Source organism: Parambassis ranga, chromosome 22 (genome assembly GCF_900634625.1).
Source record: "Parambassis ranga chromosome 22, fParRan2.1, whole genome shotgun sequence".
NCBI lineage: Eukaryota > Metazoa > Chordata > Actinopteri > Ambassidae > Parambassis > Parambassis ranga.
In genome coordinates, this window is record NC_041042.1 from 4,598,831 (window position 1) to 4,621,402 (window position 22,572).

The window sequence follows — 22,572 nt, forward strand, 5'->3', positions numbered from 1 at the left end:
TCAGACACCCCCAGGACGGCAGAGAGTAAGCAGTGACCACAGTTTATCCAGCAGACCTTCATAAAGGTTGATTGTTGGCTGATTTAACACGAAAGGCTTTAATACTCTTAAGGTAATATCTTTTAGGGCTCAATAGACCATCCAGTGTTTCAAAGCAGCACATTGCAAAAATATAGACTGGCAAGCTGGTTAGCATCCTAACATCAACCGATATCTCACTAATAGTAATACTTTTTGTTCATTCTTAGGGTCGTCTGAACTTTATTATTATTAATATGAATACATATTGGGCCACAGAGAACCATGTGTGAAAATGGAAAAATGTCACCCTTCATCCTCAGTCAGTATGTTAATTTATTGGCATGATTATCCTTTATTTTATATATATACAGTATATATATATATATATATATATATATATATATATATATATATATATATATATATATATATATATATATATATATTTTTTTTTATAAATCCATCCCATCCTGTTTCTATATTATTTGCATTGATAGTTTTTGGCTCTGGCACATAAACCACTGACCCTTACCTATGGCTGCCCTGGAATTAATATGTCAATACCTTTACCATCAGAGCATCTGCTAACACTTTCACACATGTAGGTAAAATAAGCATTTACATAAAAAAATAAATAAAGACATGAATCCATAAAAAATTAAGCATCCTGATTTGCTGTCTCTATCCAGGATTGTGTACACTTACGTTAGGCTTGAGCACATTTGGTAAAGTGCTATGGAGTTGTGTGTTTATATTTGGAGTGGAGATGCTGTTTCCACGCCGCACTGGAGGATAGCATGTAGAAATGTCAAACACTTGACACATACACACACACACACACACACCACTCTCAAGTATAATTGCATATGTGGAGACAGTTTTACTGAGTTTTTAGAGTTTGTAATCTTTCTAAGTATTTTACTGTACCACAGAAGCAATATATAGGAGCAGCAGCATACAGTATATGACAGAGGGAGCCATACCCACCTCCTCCTGTAGAGGGTCACATGGGGGGATGGAGCTAGAGATGAATACACCCTGGACAGGGCTAACACACAGATTAAGACAACATATATTTCATGGCTTTGCATTTCCACTGGATTATATCCAGTCACTCTTAGGTTGCCCTTTCTGGACACTCACACTCGTCCTTGTTTGCTTCGGTCCAAAGCATAAACAGTGTCACATGAAATAGACTTCTGATCCCATTTATTTGTCTTTTTGATGAGTTCCACATCCATTGTCCCTGTGGAGTAAAAATGTTTGCTGTTTTTTAAGAATGCATGCGCAAGTCTGTAAAGATCTATGGCACAGAGCTGTTTGATGAAAAAAAAATCACATTTAGTATGTGTTTAGAAGATGACACATTTAAGTGTATATATTATTTATTATCTTATTCGTCTTTTTTACTCCCAGTTATCCATTTTTTTTTTTAAATCCACTCTGGCTTTTTTAGGAGCATCGTCTAAATTTGATGAGTTTTTGGAAAGCCTGCTTGAACTCATCATTGAATGCAGTGTAGATGACAGGATTGATGAGGGAGTTCAGGTATCCCAGCCAGGTAAAGATATCAAACAGCACTGGATCGAACCAGCAGTCTTTACATATGGCCATGACGAGTGTGCCGACAAAGAACGGGAGCCAGCAGACGATGAATGCTCCCAGGATGATGCCGAGTGTCTTGGTGGCTTTCCTCTCCCTTGCCGCGCACAGACGCTTCCTCTCCAGCACGCTGTCTGCCAGCTTCACTTTCACGCTATTCATGAACAGAGGTGATCCTCCCCCACCTCCGCCCGCATTGGCAGAATGTAGGTGTGCTTCATGGTGGGAGGATGAATTAAGGGAGCAGAGAGAGGAGCCTGCAGATGTCTGGATGAGCTGCGCCGTGGTGAAGCGCTTCCCGGATGATGAAGGTGTCTTAAAAATGCGGGAACGGGCAGCAACATAAATCCGTCCATAAAGGATGATGAGGAGAACTGTTGGAACATAGAAGGCGCCAAAGGTGGAGTATAGGGTGTAAGAGATCTGATCTGTATTCACCATACACTCTGTCAGTTCCTCGTGGGCTTTGGCCTGCCGCCAGAAAAGAGGAGGCATGGAAATCGATATGGAAATTACCCACACCACCCCAACCATGATCCCCGCCCGGCGCATGGTGCGACGCTTCGAGTACTCCAGCGCATCCGTTATGGCCCAGTACCGGTCCAGTGCGATCACACACAGGTGCAAGATGGAGGCAGTGCAGAACGTGATGTCAGATGACAGCCAGATGTCACAAACGATCTGCCCCAGCGACCAGGTCTTGCTGACGGTGTAGACGATGCTTATTGGCATGACTAAAATGGACACCAGAAGGTCTGTGACGGCGAGAGAGCCGATCAGGAAGTTAGCAGGTGTGTGGAGCTTCCTCGTTAGGAAGATAGTGGCGATGACGAAGGCGTTTGAAAGGACCGTTGCGAGGGTGACGATGGCTAACACCGCAGACAGGGAGACCTGGAGGCCAAGGAGTGTGGACTCACTCCATGGTGGAGCTGTAGTGGTGTCAGGGATCTCTGTGAAGTTACTGGTGAAATAGTCCAATGAGCTATTATCAAACTCCATGTCGCCTTTACGCCTTTAACTTTGCTTATATAAGCTTTAAACCCGCCTCATTGTACATGAACCTGACGGCTGCATGTGTGTGGGGATGTTGGTAAAGTAGCTTGTCTGCTTTTCAACAGCTGAGATGATTTTTCATCTCCTCTAGCATGCATCTAGTTCCATCATTTCACCTCACAACTAATGATTTAGACGATTACGATTTGATTTACGATTACGTTTCCAACACTGACTAAATTGTCCATTTTGTTTCTTTAATATTGATTCCTTCTCTGGTGTGGATGCAGAAATCTTCATTTATATTCAGCTCCTGTCAGGCAGGCTTGTCCTTTTTTCTCCTCCCAGCGCTCTTATCTCATCTCCAACCAGCTGCCAGCCAACAACCACACCTTCAGTCCAAGCTTTCCTATCTGTCAAATGCTTTAATGGGCTCCTCCTTTTCAATCAAGCAAAGCGGGGAGTTGCATGTAGGAAGATGGTGATGCCAGATACAAAGGTTTGCTTGTTGTCTCTCACTTATCTTTTCCCATGTCCGCATGGAGCCATCAGAATTAAGGTTTGTGTTGAAACTTGGTTGTGCGCGGTGTCTCTGATGATGTTGGGAAATCAAAACACTGAAGAGACACGACCCACATCAAAACCAGGCCAACAACAATGGCAGTTATAAGGTCTGCTGCTCATACATAACTGTCGGACATCCATGCGGTTTTATATGTACAAGTTTGATGAAAAGGCCATGATGGGCAGAGCCTTTTATTCGGATTTGCAGCATCGAATGCTTGTGTATTCCTCCTCACAGCAGTGCAGTCACAGTAACTGCACTGATTGGAAGGTTCCCAGCTTCCGCTGAGGTGTTTTCATCCTAGGTGAGGAAATGAGAAAGAAAAAAGGAAGGAAGATTAGTTGTTTTATTTTACTCCAATCTTCTCCATTATTATGTACATTCCGACTTCACTGTTTCCTTTCATTCCATGCTGCTGCTTGGCTTATAATACATCCTTTTTACAGTATTAACCTGCTGTGCACCAGGGTAACCAAAGAACTTTTCTCAAGCCTTTGTTGTGAAGCAATTCCATTTGCTGTTGTAGAGCAATAAATCTATAAACTATTGGGTTGTTGCATGCATGCACATACACAAACCAGCATGACATAACCTGCACATAAGGGACAATAAATGCAGATAAACAACCTTGATCTGTAAGGCAAGTAGATGCATGGATACACCCACACACCTATTGATTTATTGCAATAGACTAGGGGGAGGAATATAAAAAAGCAAAGTCATCAAGAGACACACAGTTCTAAAACTATGTGAAACTACATTAAATGAATTTTCAATATAAAGGCGAATAAAATCGTATTTTTAACAGCTGTGCTAAAAATCAATACATTCGCCCACAGAACCTCTTAATGCTTATGGACTGTTAATGCTGCTCAGAAAGTGGAGCATAGTGCTACAAAGAGGAAGCTCAGAATGTTGCCTCCAGGTTTCAGTAACAACATTATCACAGGATGATAACATGACTTGTTAAAGGACATAGGAACTTGTGGAAATGTGGGATTATGACCTAGAGGGGGTAAAGACTTCAAATGACTGCTAATCACAACATAAGGATTCCCCCTGCCTGCAGCTTTGGTTTACTTTCATTTATTATTTAAGAGCGGTAGCATGTATACTGACCGCTTAGTTAAACCGCAGCCAGACCTGAGGAATTAATGATGATAAATGTTGATTATTTTTTGGCTCATTTTTATGGTTTGTGCATAGACAGGCTATTAAGGAGCAGAGCTGCTGAGAAATAAACAGCAGTGTTGGACACAGTAATTACAAATGTTTGCCTTTTTTATTTTTAACACTTTTTTTTGCCATCACATTATGGGTGTAAAGACTGATTTCCGAGTGCATGTTTGTTCCCAATAGAACTCCTCCAGGTGTTGATTGACAACTGAGCTCTTGAGGGAGGGGGTGGGATATTCTGCATTTGGCTGTGACAGCAATTCAGCATATTAAATATTACATGAAAACACTCAGTGTTTTAATATCCTGTGCATTAATAACCTGTGTTAATTACTTTCTTAGAATCTTTCAAGGAAAACCTCCTTTTGCTCTCTAATAATTATTGACCGAATAAAAGGAAAAAACTATAAAATGAAGACTTTAACAAACACACAAGCGAGGCTTGTGCAGGAGGTATTTTTAACTAAAACCCTGTAGTTCGTTCTAGAAGGTTTGTGAACAACACACCCTAACAAAAGAAAAATTCACATTTGGTTTTGGATAATAGTAATCCCCCAGATACAACTCATGGTTACATTTATGCCAATGGAACATGTGATCATGTAATCATGTTACCCAACATTAAAGAGCCGCAACTGTCTATGTTAGGAGATGAGCTAGGAACAGTGGGGCTATAGGCAGCCTGGTAGGCCTTCACTCAGAAGTCTGGGGTTTGCATCCCCTGACAACACAAGCGGTTTTGGTTTTGCCCAAAGAGTTAAACTACTAAAGCAACTACTAATTAAGTAGGCATTAAAAACAAGGTCACAGTTTGTCTTCAAATACATTAAACACAAGGGAAACCATTCCCTTGTATGTTCGCCACTTTCCACTACCATGAATGCATAGGGATGTGTGGATGAATACACACTCCATTTTAATGGAGGAAAATGTTAGGAGAACAACCTGTTTTAAGGCTGTACTGACACTGTCAGGAATATTCTCTGAAGGTAGAACCCAAATGCAGGTCTAAATCTCAGTTCATGCGAGGCAGAACCACACAGGAAAACACAAGGAGTAACCAAGACAATCCAGCACAGACAAAGGGAATCACAGGACTTAGATTGACATGGGTAAGTACAATCAGGACAAGGCAGGCAATCAAAACAGAAACCTAGACCCAGAATCATGCCTGAAACAAGGAAAGTAACACCAAAAGGAACTCAGGATCATGACAGACGCTAGTTAATTCAATCAGTGTCTGTTGCAGGCATAGTCCAACAGTTGGAAGAAGGAAAAGTCAAATTTAAAGCAGTAGAATCCAAAATTTTTTTGACCTTTATTCTGACCTTTAGGCTAAACATTACAAGCAGAAGAAGCCAAAATCTAATTTATTTCTTCTGCTTCAGTGCACATGCAAATTTTGGCTGTCATCAGTGCCACATAAAATTTAACACGGTGAGGAGTGACTGCAATGGATGGGGTCAATGGAGAAACAAGGTCATTATGCATGTACTTCAAGGGCTGGATGTATGAAAGCATACCCAAGCAAAACAAGACACATCATGGCTTTAAATGCTGATGGGCGAAGAATCGCACAGCTCAGAGCGCATGGCAGTCTCACCTCAGTGCCTCAGAAGATAAGTGTCTGGTAATAACATGCAGTTACATCTTCAATGTACCACACAGCGAGCTAGCTGGAAGATTGTTGTGGACAGCAATGACTTGTTCATTCAATTGTCCCTGCTGGAGGCACACATATCATGTCACACACACACACACACACACATACACACACTTAGAATAGTATGTTTGATAGATGGCTGACTGCTTTATCAGTTTGCACATCAACCAAGTCAAGGAAAGGCTTATCTCCTATGGGTCTGGTTTACAGCACAATCAGGTAATGAGGTTCATAATGAGTGGATGAGAGGAAAAGATTTTCAATCAAGAGCAGACCTTTCCTAAAATGGTTGTAAACTGTTTGTGTCAAATATATTATGTCTACATCTGGCTTTAAAATTGAAGCTGTAATACAACAAGACATAGCACAGGCCTCTGAGGTGACGTGTGCATCTTTATTCATCGTAACGTGTACAACAAATTTGGAATTTACTCATATGGGTCTAACAGACAGCAGAAGCGGAGCACACACAGTATCACAACACTGCCCAGTTGGCCTCATTGCATCACATCCCCATTCACTACAAATCCAATTCATTCCTTTCAGGCTTGGGCCAAATCCAAGCAGATGCTGCAAGCCTGTATGTTGGTGTGGATGAAACAATAATACCCCTCTAAACCCAGCAGCAGGCCTGCAAACGCTGCATGGCCCCATCGGAGATAGGCTAATTGATTTAGCTAGGAGGAGGTAGAGCCATCTCGACCTCCGCTGTCAGCTAGTGTCTGGCGTTTACTCAAGCATGAGCATGGATGTGCTCTGTATGTGTGTGAGTAGGGGGTGAAAGTTTACATCAATGCAGGCTAAGGTTGATGAAGGGCTAGATGATGGAGTAAAGGATCTCTTGGAAATGGTTGGTACTGTTTTGAACTGTGTTGTATGTATGAAGCTATGCATCACCTTGAATTTGAGTGAATAAATGGAAAATCTACTATCTTTTTATTATCTGCTATGGCAGCTAGAAGCAGCACAGTGACTAGTGGGCCACAGACTTTAGCGAGGTTTACTTACTTCTTACTGCATTCAGGTGATTTTTCATGTTTTTTGCACCCCTTCGCTAGGTCAGCTTCAATTTGCAGTGCCTTTATCAAGTTGTCAATGGATTTAGGTCATACTGTGTTCCTTTTAACAGCTAAGGTGAACTCTCCTGTGATGTTCACTGCTCTGCTGACAGACATTTTAATAGCACCAAATACCGCACTCTCTGAGAATGAAAGTGATGTGAAAACATATTAGTCTGACATGGGACACAAACTGCAGATTACTGAGTGACAGCCTGGACTTGGGTTTCTACATCACCCAATTGATGTCGAGTGACAGCTGGCAGTGTGAGTATTGGTGTTGTTAGAGTGATGTGCAACAAATTCAGACGCCTATTGGGTTTTAAAATGTATGTTGTGCAGGTTAAAAAATAATAACTGAAGATTGAGAACAACAACAAAAAAATATGATTCTCCGATAACCAGTTACATTATATAAACAGTAAATATATATATATTATGCTCTCTGCACCCACTTCAGAAGCTGAACCAACGTCCTTGGCTTCTACCAGTAATCATTATTCAGTATGTGCAAGTAGGTGAGGAGCCTTTTAATGGTCTCTTAGCCAAGCGTGCACTGCCAATGCCTTTGGCTCGTCACTACAGTCAGCATGTAGTCCAGGATGCATTTGTTTGATTTAGCTGCAAAAAAATTAACTTCACCATGCATGAATTATAGATAGCTAGGCTGCATCGTGTGTGAAACTATAAAATATACATTACTAGCGATGTTTGAACAGTCAACAGGACATCAGAACTGATCTATGTCAAGGCATCACAACAGGGAGGTGGTGTATATGTCTGTTACCCTGAATTTACCATTTGCAGCAGCAGCAGCAGCATTATGGCCGTGCAGAATAATGGAAAAGTGTCTCGTGAATGGTCGCATATTGCACCACAATTCAAAAAAATAGCAAATGAAATCTGTTTATTTCCCAAAAGGGTTTACCATGTGTATAATGTGTGCAGGTCCCTGAGAGAATGGAGGGTATGTGCGTGGGCTGCATGCATGCAGAAGCATCCACATGTAGAATCGCACATACATGCAGCATCTTCACCTACACACACACACACAAATGTGGAATACCAAACTATTAATCTTCAGGAAATGGCACTGGAGGGGTTCAACAGGTTCATGTTGATTAATAGTAACTGATTCCAGCACGAGAAAATGAACTGCAGAAAGGAGCGAAGTTAACCAGTGATAGTGTTCAAACCTCAGGACTCATTATATGCTGAGACGGATAATCTCTGCTCTTCTGTAAGCCGATTGGAAAGGAAAAGGTTGTTAAAAAAGGAACATCTTAGCCTCTTAGTGAGAAAATTAGGATTTTTTCTTTACTGAAAGTCTCCCAATTTGTTGGGAGTTTCACCGGGTTGCAAAGCAGCTTGTTAAATGTGGATTAAATGTAGCCTTTTCTTATCTCTTCATCTAAACTTTATCAACATCTGAAAGCCTCTTACCGCACAATGTATCTCCACAGTCATACACTCCTCACAGCACAGTATGTACACGACCCATTGGAAATGGAACAGAGCCAGGACAAATATAGGGCACCTGAGAGGGTCCTTCGTTGAGATTGTCCCTAGGATGCAGCCGATGCAGACATTATCTGTCACAACATGCTGTGAGAATGTGAGAGGACCACACTGGACAACATGGCAGTTTGGTTTAGTGCAAATTATTAGCAAGAATATCAGCCTCACAAAAAGTACTTACTCACAGGCTTTGCCTTAAGGAAACCATTCTGTTCTACTCACAGACAGTCCTGCAATATTCATTCTGCAAGCTTGGTACTCTGTGCTAACCAGACTTCAACCAGGATGTCTTTATGTATGTAAAAAAACCACAAAGTGTGCTGATGAAACTTGGTGTGTAGCCACACAAGATCAAATCAGCACACACCAAATGTGTGTGAAAGTATAAACAAGTAAACACCCACCATATCACTTCAGTTAGAAGCTAGAGTTCACATGCCACTTTTATGATATGAATGATGCCACTTTTATGATATTTATGATATATGATATGATATGATATCATTTATATCACCTTCCTAAAGATATTCTTTCTTGCTAACTGAAACATCAAATGTCAGTGTTTTGTCACACTGTTGCTCATCTAAATGCAGTGCTGAACCTTCCTCTGTGCTCACATAGTACCATCTGACAAACTTTGTCAGCCTTTATTGTCAGTCTGTACTCTAACCCACTGCTCTAATGACCACGTATGTCAATATCAGTTCACAGTCGTTTATGTGAGTACATGTTGAAATGGCAGCTAGGCGTGAGAGTACTGGGGTTGTTATTGATGTGCTAAGCCTCAATGGACGCTGACTGGGAAAGGTGGATCCAACATACTTTTCAGGTTGATTACATACTTGTGTCTTTTCTCAGTTTGAATACTTTGCTAAAACGATGCCAGAACTATGATGAGTTGTGTCTTCGCTGCTGGAACCAGCAGCTTTCAGCTTTCAGGGCTGATTGCAGAGTAGCAAAAAACGTTCTCAGCGGCTCCCTTCAAATTACATTCATATGGCATTTTTACAACCAACACCCTTTGCTTCAATAATTATTATTCGATTGCAAGTAGGTGACCTGTCCTTTAGCCAAGCGATCACTGCCAATGACTCATTTTGCTTAGGATTACAGCAGTGTGAAAAATATAGCAGAAAGAAGTAAGAAGAAGAAAGAACATTTCCTTATTGTGATTACTTTTCTGTATTGTGCATCACCAGTAATGGGTTTGTTTTGACACTGTTATTTTTATAGCCTTGGTAGTTTACTGGGTCAAGATGAAAACCTTGCCTTTTACGTGGTGTCCTACCTAGGGCGCTATGTTAACATTACATATGTGTTACAGGATAATAACCACTCTGGGTCTTACACAGTGTTTTTAATGACACTAAACACCAATTTCTATTTTTTGTTTTCTATAACCTCACCCAATCATTCCATATGAAGTCAAATATACATTTACCATCTCTTAACAGACACCTGTTCAATAAATAACAGAAAACTATACATTTTTGCCACTGACTATTCAGCAAAAGGCCCAAATCTGTCATTTAATCACATCAGTCAAATTCTAACATGCTCTGGATGCCATGATAGCGATAGTAAGGAGTAAATCTAAGTGTGTGTGTGTGTGTGTGTGCACATGCTGCAGAGAGGATTCATATCAGCAGCTGATGACAAACAGAAGCGCTTTTATCTTTATCTTTTCTGTTTGTGTGAGTCATAAAAGTGAAGGGCCAGTGATTCAACAGAGGTTCTGGAAACAATGATCCATCCAGGAAACAGAGCAGATGTTTGACAGGGGCACTAAAGAGGACAACATGAAAGTCTATAAAGGTTTAATAGTCACACATTGACTAAAACCGATGATAGAAAGGGAGGAGAATAAGATATATTGTGGCCCATAACTAAAAAAATAAAAAATATACTGTTGGAATGAGTTTGAATATATTTAGGGAAACAGAAGTGACAGTCACCTCAGGTGAACACTAAAAGCCCGTTCAGGTGGATGATAATGCCCAGCAATGACTGGTACATCAACTGATGATTAAAAATAACCGCAACAACTGCGTAACTTGTCTGAATCAGAGATAGAGCTTTAACGATCATCAGCAGTGAAACAAAAACACTGAGATTCATATAGCCAAGGGTCAGCATGCAAACTTAAATTGGATCAGAGATCGTGCCCCGCAGCTCCCTGCATGTACTGAGAAATCCTCAGTATGTGCAGCAGGAGATGGTCCGGTGCATCGGGCTCTCAGCAGAGAGCGGGCTGATTAGATCTTGAGACAGCTTGTGCAGATGATGCTGAGGATGTTATCGACCCAACGTGGGGCACATACACAACCCTATTCAGTGATGTTTGGGTAATGTTAACACAGACATTTATTGACACCAGAGAACTAGACTGGCTCATTCCTTCTTACACTATGACCTTCTCTTATTTTTCACACTTTAAACTTCTATCTAACGTGACCTGTGTCCTCAATTAGTGAGTATTTCTGCCAAGTGGTTCATGGAGTTGTATGGATTTTAGTTACATGGATCCATACTGTAGCACTGCAGAGTAACTGTGTGTAAGCCTAACACTGAATTATTGACTTTGACTTCAGAGACATAGGACTGTTTATCAGATAAACAGAAGCTAGACGCTAACAGATTAAAGGTTTCTTTTAGTGAACACTGTGATAATAAACCAGCACAAAAGAGACCTCCATCTACAGATCGAAGTGCTTATTAGAGCACGCATGAAGCCTTGTTTTTTTCTTCAGTGGTGTGTTTTGTACTCCTTCCAGTTTTTCAGTCAACAAACGACTGCCTCATGTGAAGCTGCTACCTCCCTGAACTGGCTTCAAGTAATGGACGCAGGCATCTTTCAACAAGTAGTCAATCTTGAATCCCTGACCACTAATGGCCTGAGTGAGGGAGCAGAGTACCAGCTTCTATGGGATCAGATATGACCCCTGCTGTCATTTTCATGGTAAGTGACAAACTGTCATGATCTATAATTACAACTTTCATCTGGAGGGCTCAATCCAAGGATTCAGCTCTAATTATGTGGACCGCCTGATTGCAGATTAGTCAGAGGGGGGAATACAAAAGCTAAGGAAGGCAGATTGGAACTGAAAACAGACACAAACCTCTGGTCTCTGAGGTCACAATCATCCTGAATTTACACAAAACATGATTAACACTTCCCTCAAAATGGTACAATGTGCTGGATTATTCCCTGGGCTGAAACAATGGTGTGGAAAAGGGTGAACAGAGGCACGTTACTGTGAATAAAACACTGCGTTCTCGCGCTGAATCCAGTCCCTTGTGAATAATCCTGCCTGTAAATCCAATGGGATTAGCACTGATACAGTCTCAGTTTTCTGGATTGCTTTAATTCCAGCGTAAAGAGGAAATTCAGCAGCAGAAAAACTGACAAAGAGGATTTGTTGAGGGAAGCAAAACATACCATGAAATGGAGACTGAACTGAACCAGTGTGTGCAGAAGGCAATGTGTGCATTTGTGCCAAGATTCACATCACAACACATGTATATACACACAACAGGCACGTGTAGAGGGGGGGGGCGGAGGGTGCTAGAGCTTTTGTCAAAGTGAATTTTTATTTTGTTTTATTTTATTTTATACTGTTATTGCGTGTGACAGTCAGTCTGTGTGGTCCAAAATAATAGTAAATGGAACGATATAATAATAACTTAGATCTACGTTGGTCGGTCACATGATCCACGATGCCCTTTCTGCCCTGACGTGCCCTGTAGCTGAGCGCTGCTAAGCTGGGAGACGGTCGGGCCACTGCTGGTGGCGACACCGAGGGAATAAACTGCTGGTCCGGTGAGCAGGTTCTGCAGCACCGGTATGTTTGTGCACGGTGTAGTTTTGCAGGATGACTGACGAAGTGAAGTGAACCATGAGCGTCCAGTGTGACGTCTGACTGCACACACCTCTAACAAGTTATAGCCGCTAGTTAACCAGACAACCCGACAGCGTACTGCCACAGCTGTCTGCAATTAGCGACCTATCAGCCAATCAGAAAATAGAACTTCTTGTTACTAGGTGAGGTCTGAGATTCAGCTGCAAGCACACCGCGCAGCAGATGTTATGGCATATAGGGCAGGCAAGGAGTGAGAGACAGGGAGTGAGTTCTATATTCTTCTTCTATATTGATCCCTCCCTTTGTGTTTCAGTCACTTCATTTGAACTGCTTGTGTGTGCTGATCAACACAAGCAGACAAATCAGCACAGATTCATGGTGAACTAAGTTACCTGTTGTGCAGCTTTTTTGGAGGCTTTGAGTAATCTGTTTAATCTGATCTGTTCTGTGAAGTCTGTCTCTAAAATCAGCTGATGGATGCTATTTGGGAATACAGTGAAATGTGGTTTTTGTGGTGAGGCCTATAGTCATGGTGGCACAGAGGTAGAAAGTAACAGATGTAAACCTGTTTTGTTATTATAATCTTGGTTGGCAGAGTTGTTTTCTGTTCAGTTTGTTTTGTATTTTTCATCATTGCTTAAAATAAATAAGGAGTTATTATTGAATCTCTCAATAATAGTTGTTGAGTAAACGCTCCCTCAGAGGTGCCCCCTCCCAATATTTTTACAGCTTCTAAATTCAACTTAACACATTATCTTCATACGTCCTAAATGTACAGCTTGAATTATGGCTTTGTGGATATAGGCTGTACCTCCATCCCTCCTTTATCCCCTCTATGAATATGGGTTGGTTCGATTCAACCAGTTACATTGTACGGGGTGTTTCTGTATGGTGTTTCAAATTCATGCTCCATGTGCCCCTTTTTCACTTTGAGCACCTGCCTGTCCAAAGGTCTCTGCATGTCCCTGACACACAATGCATATAGGAGTATAAACTGCATGTTTTCAGAGGTGAAACTAAAACATTGCAAGCAACAATTTTTAATCACATCTGACTCATATTGGTGTTGCTGAACTGATAAAATATGCGTATGAGTAAGCAACTCTTCATGATAATTTATTGTGGAGCCCTGTGAGTGTGAAAGCATTTTCACAGATTTCAAGGTTTTGAAAAACACATGCCCTTGGTCTAATCACAGCCAATTGATTTTAGTCCAGACTTGATGAGCACTCATCAAGTTCAAGTTCACTTTGTATGTTTGTAAGTTATTTGCAGAGTATAAGGGCATCGACCCCTGATTGTGACTGACTGTGTTTGTTGTTGCTGTCTCTGACAGACGGTATCAGTGCATTGTATGGGTTTCAAATGGCTCAAATGGTTTAAAATGTCCTGAATCTTACAAAGCCAGTGCTTTGCCAGTGTGTTCCCATGTGACATTGTATGACCTCATTTAGTAACAAACATGTGAGATCAGTGGTTACAGACTGTGCTAACTCTGTTTTGATGTAGCTTTTATGTTGACTTTTCTCTTTGTTGTGGAATCTGAGGTAAAATGTGACAACGCCACATTTTGTCGATAAAACATCCTCCAGATACAAAACATTGGTACATTTATACTAACAGAACACATGGAAGGATTACCCAACATCATCCAATCATGGGGCAAATACAGCCGTACAGTCCAAATAAGGAAGTAGGCTAGGGACGGTAGGGGTACAGGTAAAGCCGGGGGACTTTTGGGACAAGCCCAAACCCAAAAGACATAGGAATCAGCAAACAGGAGACACAGAACCAAGGCTGGGAAACATTAACACAATAATAATAATAATGCATTGGTCTTATATTGCGCTTTTCTACTCTGTTGGGCAGGCACTCAAAGTGCTTACATTGAGATGCATTATTCTTTCACACCACATTCACACAGTGGCAGTGGTAAGCTACCAGTGGTCTCCTCCTGGGGAGCCACAGCTCGGCCACTGCTGCCCGCCCACACAACCAACACAGGTTGCAAATAGGAACACAGGAGAACACAACATGGACACAGGACAGACTAACAAGGACAAAGGAGATGGCAGGTAATCACAAATGAGGGAACACAAGAGGAAGTAAAACACAGGGGAATACGTAAGGAAAGACTAACAGAAAACATAACCAAAACCCCCGAAAATACAAAATCCCAGAATAACTGGGAAACCAATCATTAGGAAATGAAAACAAACAGAACCCGGCATCATGACAGAGATCATCTAAAGAACACATGAATTCATATCATTAAACACATTTTATGTGGAAAACCGCTCCATTGCGTGGTAACCAATTTTGGCTTCAATATAGACGAGTTTCCACCCCTATGAACACTGAAACTGCCCATGATGTGCAAGACAACACGCAGCTAAACATAACTTTGACCTAAAACAAAGAACTGCCAAAGTTATAATACATTTCAAAGAGTATTAAGAGTATTACAGGTCAAACATTGCTTCAGTGTGTCTGCCCACAGTCTGTGTGCTGTGCAAGGTTAAAAATAGAGGCTTCAGCTTTTTGTAAGGTTGAGACCCTCCTTCCCTGTGGAACGCACGATTTACTGCTTCTGTTCAGTGAATATATATTAAGAAGAAATCCTCTGGGTTTAACTTTTCAATGAAAAAAGAGTTTCTGTTTTCACTGTCCTATACTGAAAGAACTCCTGAACATCTCCTTTGAGAAACTGATTTAGTTTAGGTTAGTTTAGTTATTTGTGGAGACAGTTTATAGTCATAGTGGCTTGCAATGCTAGTTGTCCATATATGCTTGATCTGAGTTCAGATGCCTTCTCTCCAACATAGATAGATAGACTTTGACCAGACGCTGGGAGGAGAGGATGCTAGTGCTGTCTGTTGCCACTTTCACCCCGCATCTCCATCTCCGTCAAAATCAAAATTTAAATCTTGGCTTTTACTGTATGGTCTACTATTCCCACAAGTCTTTTCAAGTGGGATGGTAACATCTGGTGGCTAGCAAGTCAGAGGCCATCTGTCACAGTATGGGCTGATACTAGCTTTAGCATAGACTGCTATTCAGGCTACTGGAGTTCATGAACTCAGCAAACACACACACACACACACACACACACAAAACACACAAAAATTCAAATCCACAGGCCTACAACACCTACAATTACTCACAACAGACTGGAGATAACTATTTATGGTGTATTTTTGGGTTGAGTCATAACTTTTGTCATGCACGCTGTTGCAAGTGTAAAATCACCAGGGCAGGGTGGGACTTGTCACAACAGTGGCCAAAAAACAGTGGAGGTTTGTTGGAGACAGGTAAAGGTTGGATTTAAAGATTCTGATTCACCCCAAGCTGTCATGATTTGGTGATTTGTAATTTGGTTCTTCATTTGTTTTCTTGAGTTAATTCTTAGTTTTTAGGTTTCCTTGTGTTCCCTGTGTTGTCTTGTTTCTGGCAGTCCTTGTGAAGTTGCTTTGGTTCTGTCTTGTTTCCTGTTTTATTTTTGAAAGTCTTGTCTCCCTTGTGCTTGTCTGTGTGTTTTACTTCCCTTGCGTTCCCGCCTTTGATTGTTTGCCCCGCGATTGTGATTGTTTCACCTGTGTCTTGGTCCTTTGTCTATTTAAGTCCTGTGGTCCCCTGTGTGCCAGATTGTCATCATCACCATCACCTCCCCTGTTACTCTTTGTTTCTCCTTCCTTTCAGTAAGTTTGTTTATTTTCTGCTTGAGTTTCTTGGGTTGCTTTTTGTATTTTTGGAGTTTGGGTTTTGTTAGAAATAAATCTTCACCAGCAAGTTCCCTCATGCCTGCGCCTGAGTCCTTTTTCCACCACACCCGACACAAGCTATGTTCTCTATGTGTAAGTGACTTGAAGCCAACTAACCCAGGCTTTAGCTTAGCTTTATACATTGGTTTGAACTGCTCCACTGAGACCTGTTACAGCATGAATAAAGCCTACGCTTTACTGCCAGTAGCCAGCCATCTTTCTGGAGCGAGCAGTTAATGAGTATTGTGTCAGGGCTCGTCTCCTCTTTCTCATTGCACTTCCAGTATCTCCTTGTCATTACCCTGGCACTGACAGTTCTTTGGCGCTTGAGCAATCAGCACATGAACACAGCTTCCTCTGATTCTTCAAAGAGTTGCGACAATAATAATGTTCTCAGGAAGGAGTGTTTTACAGCTGAATGGTAAACTCCTCTTCACGGACGCTGCTTCACCATCTGCTCGGCTGTGAGGCCGATAACACACGTGCTGCACTATACTGCAAACAGCAGGACAAACACTGAGGTGATGAATAATAAATTACCACAAGGGTTTTTTGTGTGTTTACTGTTTTAAATCTTATGACATGCTGAAACCACGCGGCTCATGTTGAGTTATGATAAGCAACAGTTCTACCCCATCTGCTTCTTCTTCTCCTCTCAGCTTCAGTGAGCTATGACAGCCACCTGCAGAATTATGAAATTCCTGTCATGTCCGGACAGACCCGCACAAACATCCAACACATTACATGGCCTGTTTTATTCATACCCAGAGTACTGCCTGTGTATTTCAGTGGAAACGTTGGGGGTGTTTGCATCACATCGGGTGCTCCCATGTTGACCTTCATGTGAATTCTACAAGACACGTGTACTCTACTGTTTCTCTTAGAGTAAATTCTTGCATGTGTTTACATCTCAGAAGTCATAGTAACTAGCTTCAAATGCAAACAAGCTTTGTATCCTAGCCTAATGCTCCACATGTTGGGCTACAACAAGCAGTGGAGAAGAAGCGAAGCAGGAGGAAGAGCTGCCTGGTGCCTAGAGGGGTCTGCTGGTGGCGTAACTATTTTGACATTTTGATACGTTACAGCCAAATGTTCTCACGCAAAAACGACACAGTTGGTTGATAATAAATCCATCAGATGCACCAGACACATGGTTCTTTTCATGCTAACCGAACCTATAGACAACATGCAACATTATGCTATGTTTACGTTGATGAATGATAATTGTATTGCCCAACGTGATTCAAACATGGTGGTGTTTTTTTACTCACTGTTAAGTTTCATTTTTGCCCATGGTTAACATTTGTTATTCTCGCTGCTGGATTTGGCAGTTAGGCATTAAAAACAGGGTAAGGAGTAAAGATCATCTTGAAACATATTTACATTACATTTTCAGCTTCCTTTGAGATGAGTCTCCACACAGCACCATTACTGTGCATGCAATAAATCTTTTATATTATGTTCATTAGTGTATACAACATCATGTTTGTTATCTACCAGTGTTATTGCTGTTGAACCTCTTCTTAATGCTTCTAGCTAGATATGTTAGTTATGAGCTCATACATGAGCTGCCTAGTTTAATGATGATTAACCAACATGAAAAAGCCTTAACTTAACTCCAGGCAAATAAAAGCCAGATTTCCTATGTCCTACATGTAAAGGAATGTTATTAGTGGTGCCCCTTGAAACCATCAGTCATTAATTGCTTGTTCCTACATTAATTATTAAAAGTGAATTTTACTTTGCTTAATGAGCGACAAATGAGTCCCCTTTGTGAATGTGGTCTCTCATGAAAACTCCTCCATCACTGTGTAAGAAAATGACATAGTTAACAATATCATAATCCAAGATTCATTATTTCTAATTCAGCGCTATTACTAAGTAGGAAGTGGAATTTCTGTCATTTTAATGAGTTGTCAATTGTGTGTGTGTGTGTGTGAGAGAGAGATAGGATGGGAGAGAAAAACAGTGGAAGTAGGAACCCCCACATGTGTGTGTGTGTCTGAATTAAATGGAGGGACATTGTGTGCAGAAAAAATACTTCCCATCAGAGTGCCGTGGTGCTGATTCTCTTTCATTTTACTTCGTATCTCTCACATCAGTCAGCTACTTAAAGCAAAAATGCTACACTCTCTCTGAGAAGAGAGCCCGGGGTAGGAATCTGAAAAGCTTGAGAGCACAGAGGACAGGTCTATTTTTTTTCCTACATGAAATGGACTTAATGCCCAGGCTGCTCACTGCTCCTCCTCACCAGCTAATGGCAACACAAGAAGGTTCTCACGAACACTTTAATATATTCTTCAAAAGTGAGAGGCGTGAAGACAAAGGCCAATTTTAACAATTCTTGTCTAGAAACATACAATCATGTTGATGATTTTAAAGAGATCAGCCTTATCACCACCATGTAACTCCACTCCTCTGCCCTACATCTGTTTAATGAATTCAGCTGCATATGCCACAACTGAGCTTTGTCAGAGGTAAACACCTTTAATTCGTTGCCAGCATCATTGTCAGTGGAGCCGGGACTTATCTCTGGCACACTGTTTGTGCTCTGTGAGCCAGCCTGCATCACATTTTAAACTCTCCAGCAGCCATCAGCCTGAGGTTTTTAAAAAAAAAAAAAAACATACAGTTATTTCATCAGAAATGATACTCTGCAGGATCACTGATGTAACGGGCTAAAGGGCAAGTCTGTAAAGTGTTAAAGGGATGTAATCAATGACCTTGATGAACAATTATGTCTCCATCCTGTCAGGTTTGTTCACACCGAGTTGGCACATTGTGGTGTTTTTTTTTTCTTTTCAAGTGTCACACATCTTATGTGCTCTCACAAGCTTGTTATTTCACAGATTATGTTGTAGAGAGCTCTTCTTTGTAACATCCCTAACCCCCGTGGTGTCACTAGAACAGTCCTACCGGGACTTTAACAGCAGTGCCAGTGCCAATCACAAGTGACCTTATCACACTCCGTCGCATCTTTTGTGTTGTAGGGCATTTTAGGATTCTCCGCAGAGCTGTCTTATCTTTCTCAGGTAGCTATATTTATCTGTGACATTTGAGTGAGATGAGCTTGTTTTTGCAAGTGAAAGGAGTCTCTGTATCTGCCGCGCTGCGCCCTCCTATCCATGCGTAATGGTAACTAACACTCGCGCAAGATGTTATTAAAAATAAAACATGTAAAGAGGAGTTGAACTTACCATGTTTCCCGCTTTTTTTGCTTGCAGATAGTCTCTTTTCCTTCACTTTATAAAAGCGGAAAATAAAAGCAGGGAATCCCGGCAGCGCCGTCTTTCATTTACGCCAATACAAACACACGGAACACAGCTTGGTTACATTCAAAGCTTCTTCTATAGATGTTGCAGCTGCTGTGCGCGCTGAGACTCTTTCACGCCTCCACTGTGTGTCTGTAGAAACCAAAACTATTTCACTCTCTCCTGTGAGCAGCGTTCAAACTGCTATTTCTGATTTGTCCTGCAAACTTGTCCCTTCGATTTATATTTGGTGTCTCTCTCATGGACTTCATTACTGGAAAAAAATGCCGCTTTGTTTCCAGAGTTCAATCACCAGAATGTGAGAAAAGTGTGAAGAGAGGAAAAAAAAGTGTACCGGCTGAGCTCCATCTGATGCACCAAGACGCAGCGCACCGTGCGTCCCCCCGGGGGAGAAATACGCGGGGGCTTCCCTTTGCTGATGCGATCCACTCTGCTCCACGAAGGGAGATTAAGCGACGTCAACAAGTTGCACTCAAATCTGCGTTTCGGGATGATTTAGCTGGGACTGGCTGGATGACAGAGCGCACACTCTGCACCAACCAACCACACACAGACACACTCAGTCATCTGCAAGCTCAAGTGCATGTTTCCAAGAGCATTGGATTTCTTAAGACAGTCCAACCCATTAGTGTAGCAGCATATAGGCCAAAGACCCACCAGAGGACAGCAAAAAAGACACAATTTCCCAATGAAATGATGTTTATTTATTCTGTTTATTGGCCTAATTTTTGTTATTGTGATTCTGCAAATGGACCTGCAATAATACAAGACAGTGTTATCATCATGTAAGGCTCACATGGCTATACATTTTAAAACATAGAAATGCTGCATGCTTAAAGTTTTGGGCCAAAATTATGTCACAGATACAGGAAAAGTAAAGCAGACAGATGCAACTTTCAGCCAATAGTGTCCTCATCATCCACCTACTCTGGCTGTTTAGTTATGAGTCTGCAGAAACGTGGTCTGTGACGGCTATTTGCCAGCCGGTGCAATGAAATCCACTTGTTTCCAAAAGCTGCAGGGAGAGAGAGAGAGAGAGGAAGATTGTGTCACGGCTGATAAATCCACAGCTCACCAATTCTTATATCAACTTACATTACAGCACTGCTGAGATTGTTAGCGAGATTCTGCAGGAGGGATAGTAATGAGAAGTCACACAGTATACTGAGCAACTGTTTGGACCTGTTTAGACTGACCGATGGAGAGAAAGAGCGAGATAAAGGAAAGTATGCGCAGACACACCAATGACAAACATGCATGAGGACATTTAGACAGCTGTGTTCCCTTCAGATATGATGGAATTAATTACAGCAGACAAATGAGGAGTCTTAACATGATTTTACTCTATATTAGGCTTCTAATTCACCTAAAGACTGGTCTTGTTAGTTCATTAAATACTTCGATTGAACTGCTGTTTCTCTCCCATCTTCTGTATATTTTATCTTTAATTGAATCAATAGCAGCTCCTTGAAGCTAATTAGCAGCCTCTCCAAGTACAGGACATCTTTAATGAAGAAATGAAGCACATCGCTTATGCAAATTAAGGTGCACACATACTGTGCTGTATGTCTGTCCATGCTCTCCTTCATCCAGGTCATAGTCATGTCCAAGAGTTTGAATCGAGGCAACTGGAAATCCTTGAGTCCAGTTGCCTCCATTTAAACTCTTAAACTGTGCTGTTTGGAGGAAACAAGGACAGTTTTGTCTTTGATTTATTCATCTTTGTCTCATGAGGGACATGCTTAGAAATCCTTCCACCATTGAGTTGTTTTTATATAAGTCCACAAATGGACTTTTACTTTCACTAAGTTAAGGCATTTTGCTCATACCCACTGTCAAGCACGGTGGTGGAGGGGTGATGATTTGGGCTTTTTTTGCAGCCACAGGACCTGGACATCTTGCAGTCATTGAGTGGACCATGAATTCCTCTGAATACCAGAGTATAGACGCAAACCTGAAGCCATTTGTCTGACATAGAATTAAAAGAGGCGGGACTAACTTCTGATAGAGATTCTTAGCTGTGTCTCCAAAGAGAAAGTCAATCTGAGGTTAGGAACACCCAGTACAAGTTTGTCCTTATGGTGATGATTCAGATTACCCAGCACAGGATTTTATCCCAAAGGATGAATTCCTTCACATTTGTTCATCCAAATATGGGTCAAAATTGCAGTTTGTGAGTAGAGGCAACAGTATAGTCTCTATATAGCTTTCCAGTGACACTAAAGTTACAGCAGCACCATGCGAGACTCCAATAAACCCCACCATATCTTTATTTGACAGAGTGATATATAAGTCTGTAGCAGATGAAGCAGGATGAGTGTCCACATGAATCCTCTGGAGATTTACCAAGAAGGAACCAGATATCTTTATTACATCTCCTATGTAAACATTTTAAAGATCTGACTTACAGCCCCTCCCTGTTTTTTAAAGCACCGAACAGAAGCGTTATTGTATTATTGTCACATGCTGCAGACAGAAACAAACCATATACAGAAAACATTCAGTATTTTGAAAAGTCCCTATTGTTGTATGTCTGAGAGCATTGTGACCACAGAAGATCACTCCTATTCATTTCAGACGCCCACTTACTGTTCTACTTGTGTGTTCTTGAGGCCGAAAGGTCAACTTCTCCCTCTAACAGGTAGATTGCAGTGAATTTTACTGAGCACATTTACACTCCCAAGACTAATTTTAGTGATCCGAAGGTCAGGTCCCTCATCGCCACTCTCACACAAAGTTGCAGGCCCTCTAGACCGATGTTGCTTCCAATGCAAAGTACTTAAGTGTTATCCAGTACCCTCTTGCAACTTCAAGCAGTTACATACAAATTAAATTGGGGAGCATATTAACACTGCAAACAGGTCTATAAAACTAAACTATATCTGCAACTAAAGAGGAAAACAAGTTTTTAGGTTGATATTGCAGTGGTTGTCATTCATTTAGAGTCATGCTATAGAATGCCAAAAAGAGCTGCAGAATCAGGCAGGGCCAAGGGGCATCATGAGTGTTGGAAGTCACTCCCTGTATCTTCATCCTCATCATCATCATCATCATCACTGGCCATGTGTGCTGAGGAAGGTCCT

General features: G+C 41.4%; 1 protein-coding gene across 1 annotated transcript; it reads right to left on the minus strand.

Moving 5' to 3' along the window:
* Window positions 1-878: 878 nt before the first annotated feature.
* htr1d (5-hydroxytryptamine (serotonin) receptor 1D, G protein-coupled) lies at window positions 879-19,947 on the minus strand. Its single transcript, XM_028395306.1, has 2 exons — window positions 19,415-19,947; window positions 879-3,481 (listed from the first exon to the last, which is right to left on the minus strand). Exon 2 carries the CDS (start codon window positions 2,620-2,622, stop codon window positions 1,474-1,476), a length of 1,149 nt encoding a protein of 382 aa, XP_028251107.1. The 5' UTR covers window positions 2,623-3,481; window positions 19,415-19,947; the 3' UTR covers window positions 879-1,473.
* Window positions 19,948-22,572: the final 2,625 nt, after the last annotated feature.

Excerpts from the sequence above, each read along its gene's own strand:
- htr1d (XM_028395306.1), bottom strand. The coding sequence starts at position 2,622 with ATGGAGTTTGATAATAGCTCATTGGACTATTTCACCAGTAACTTCACA.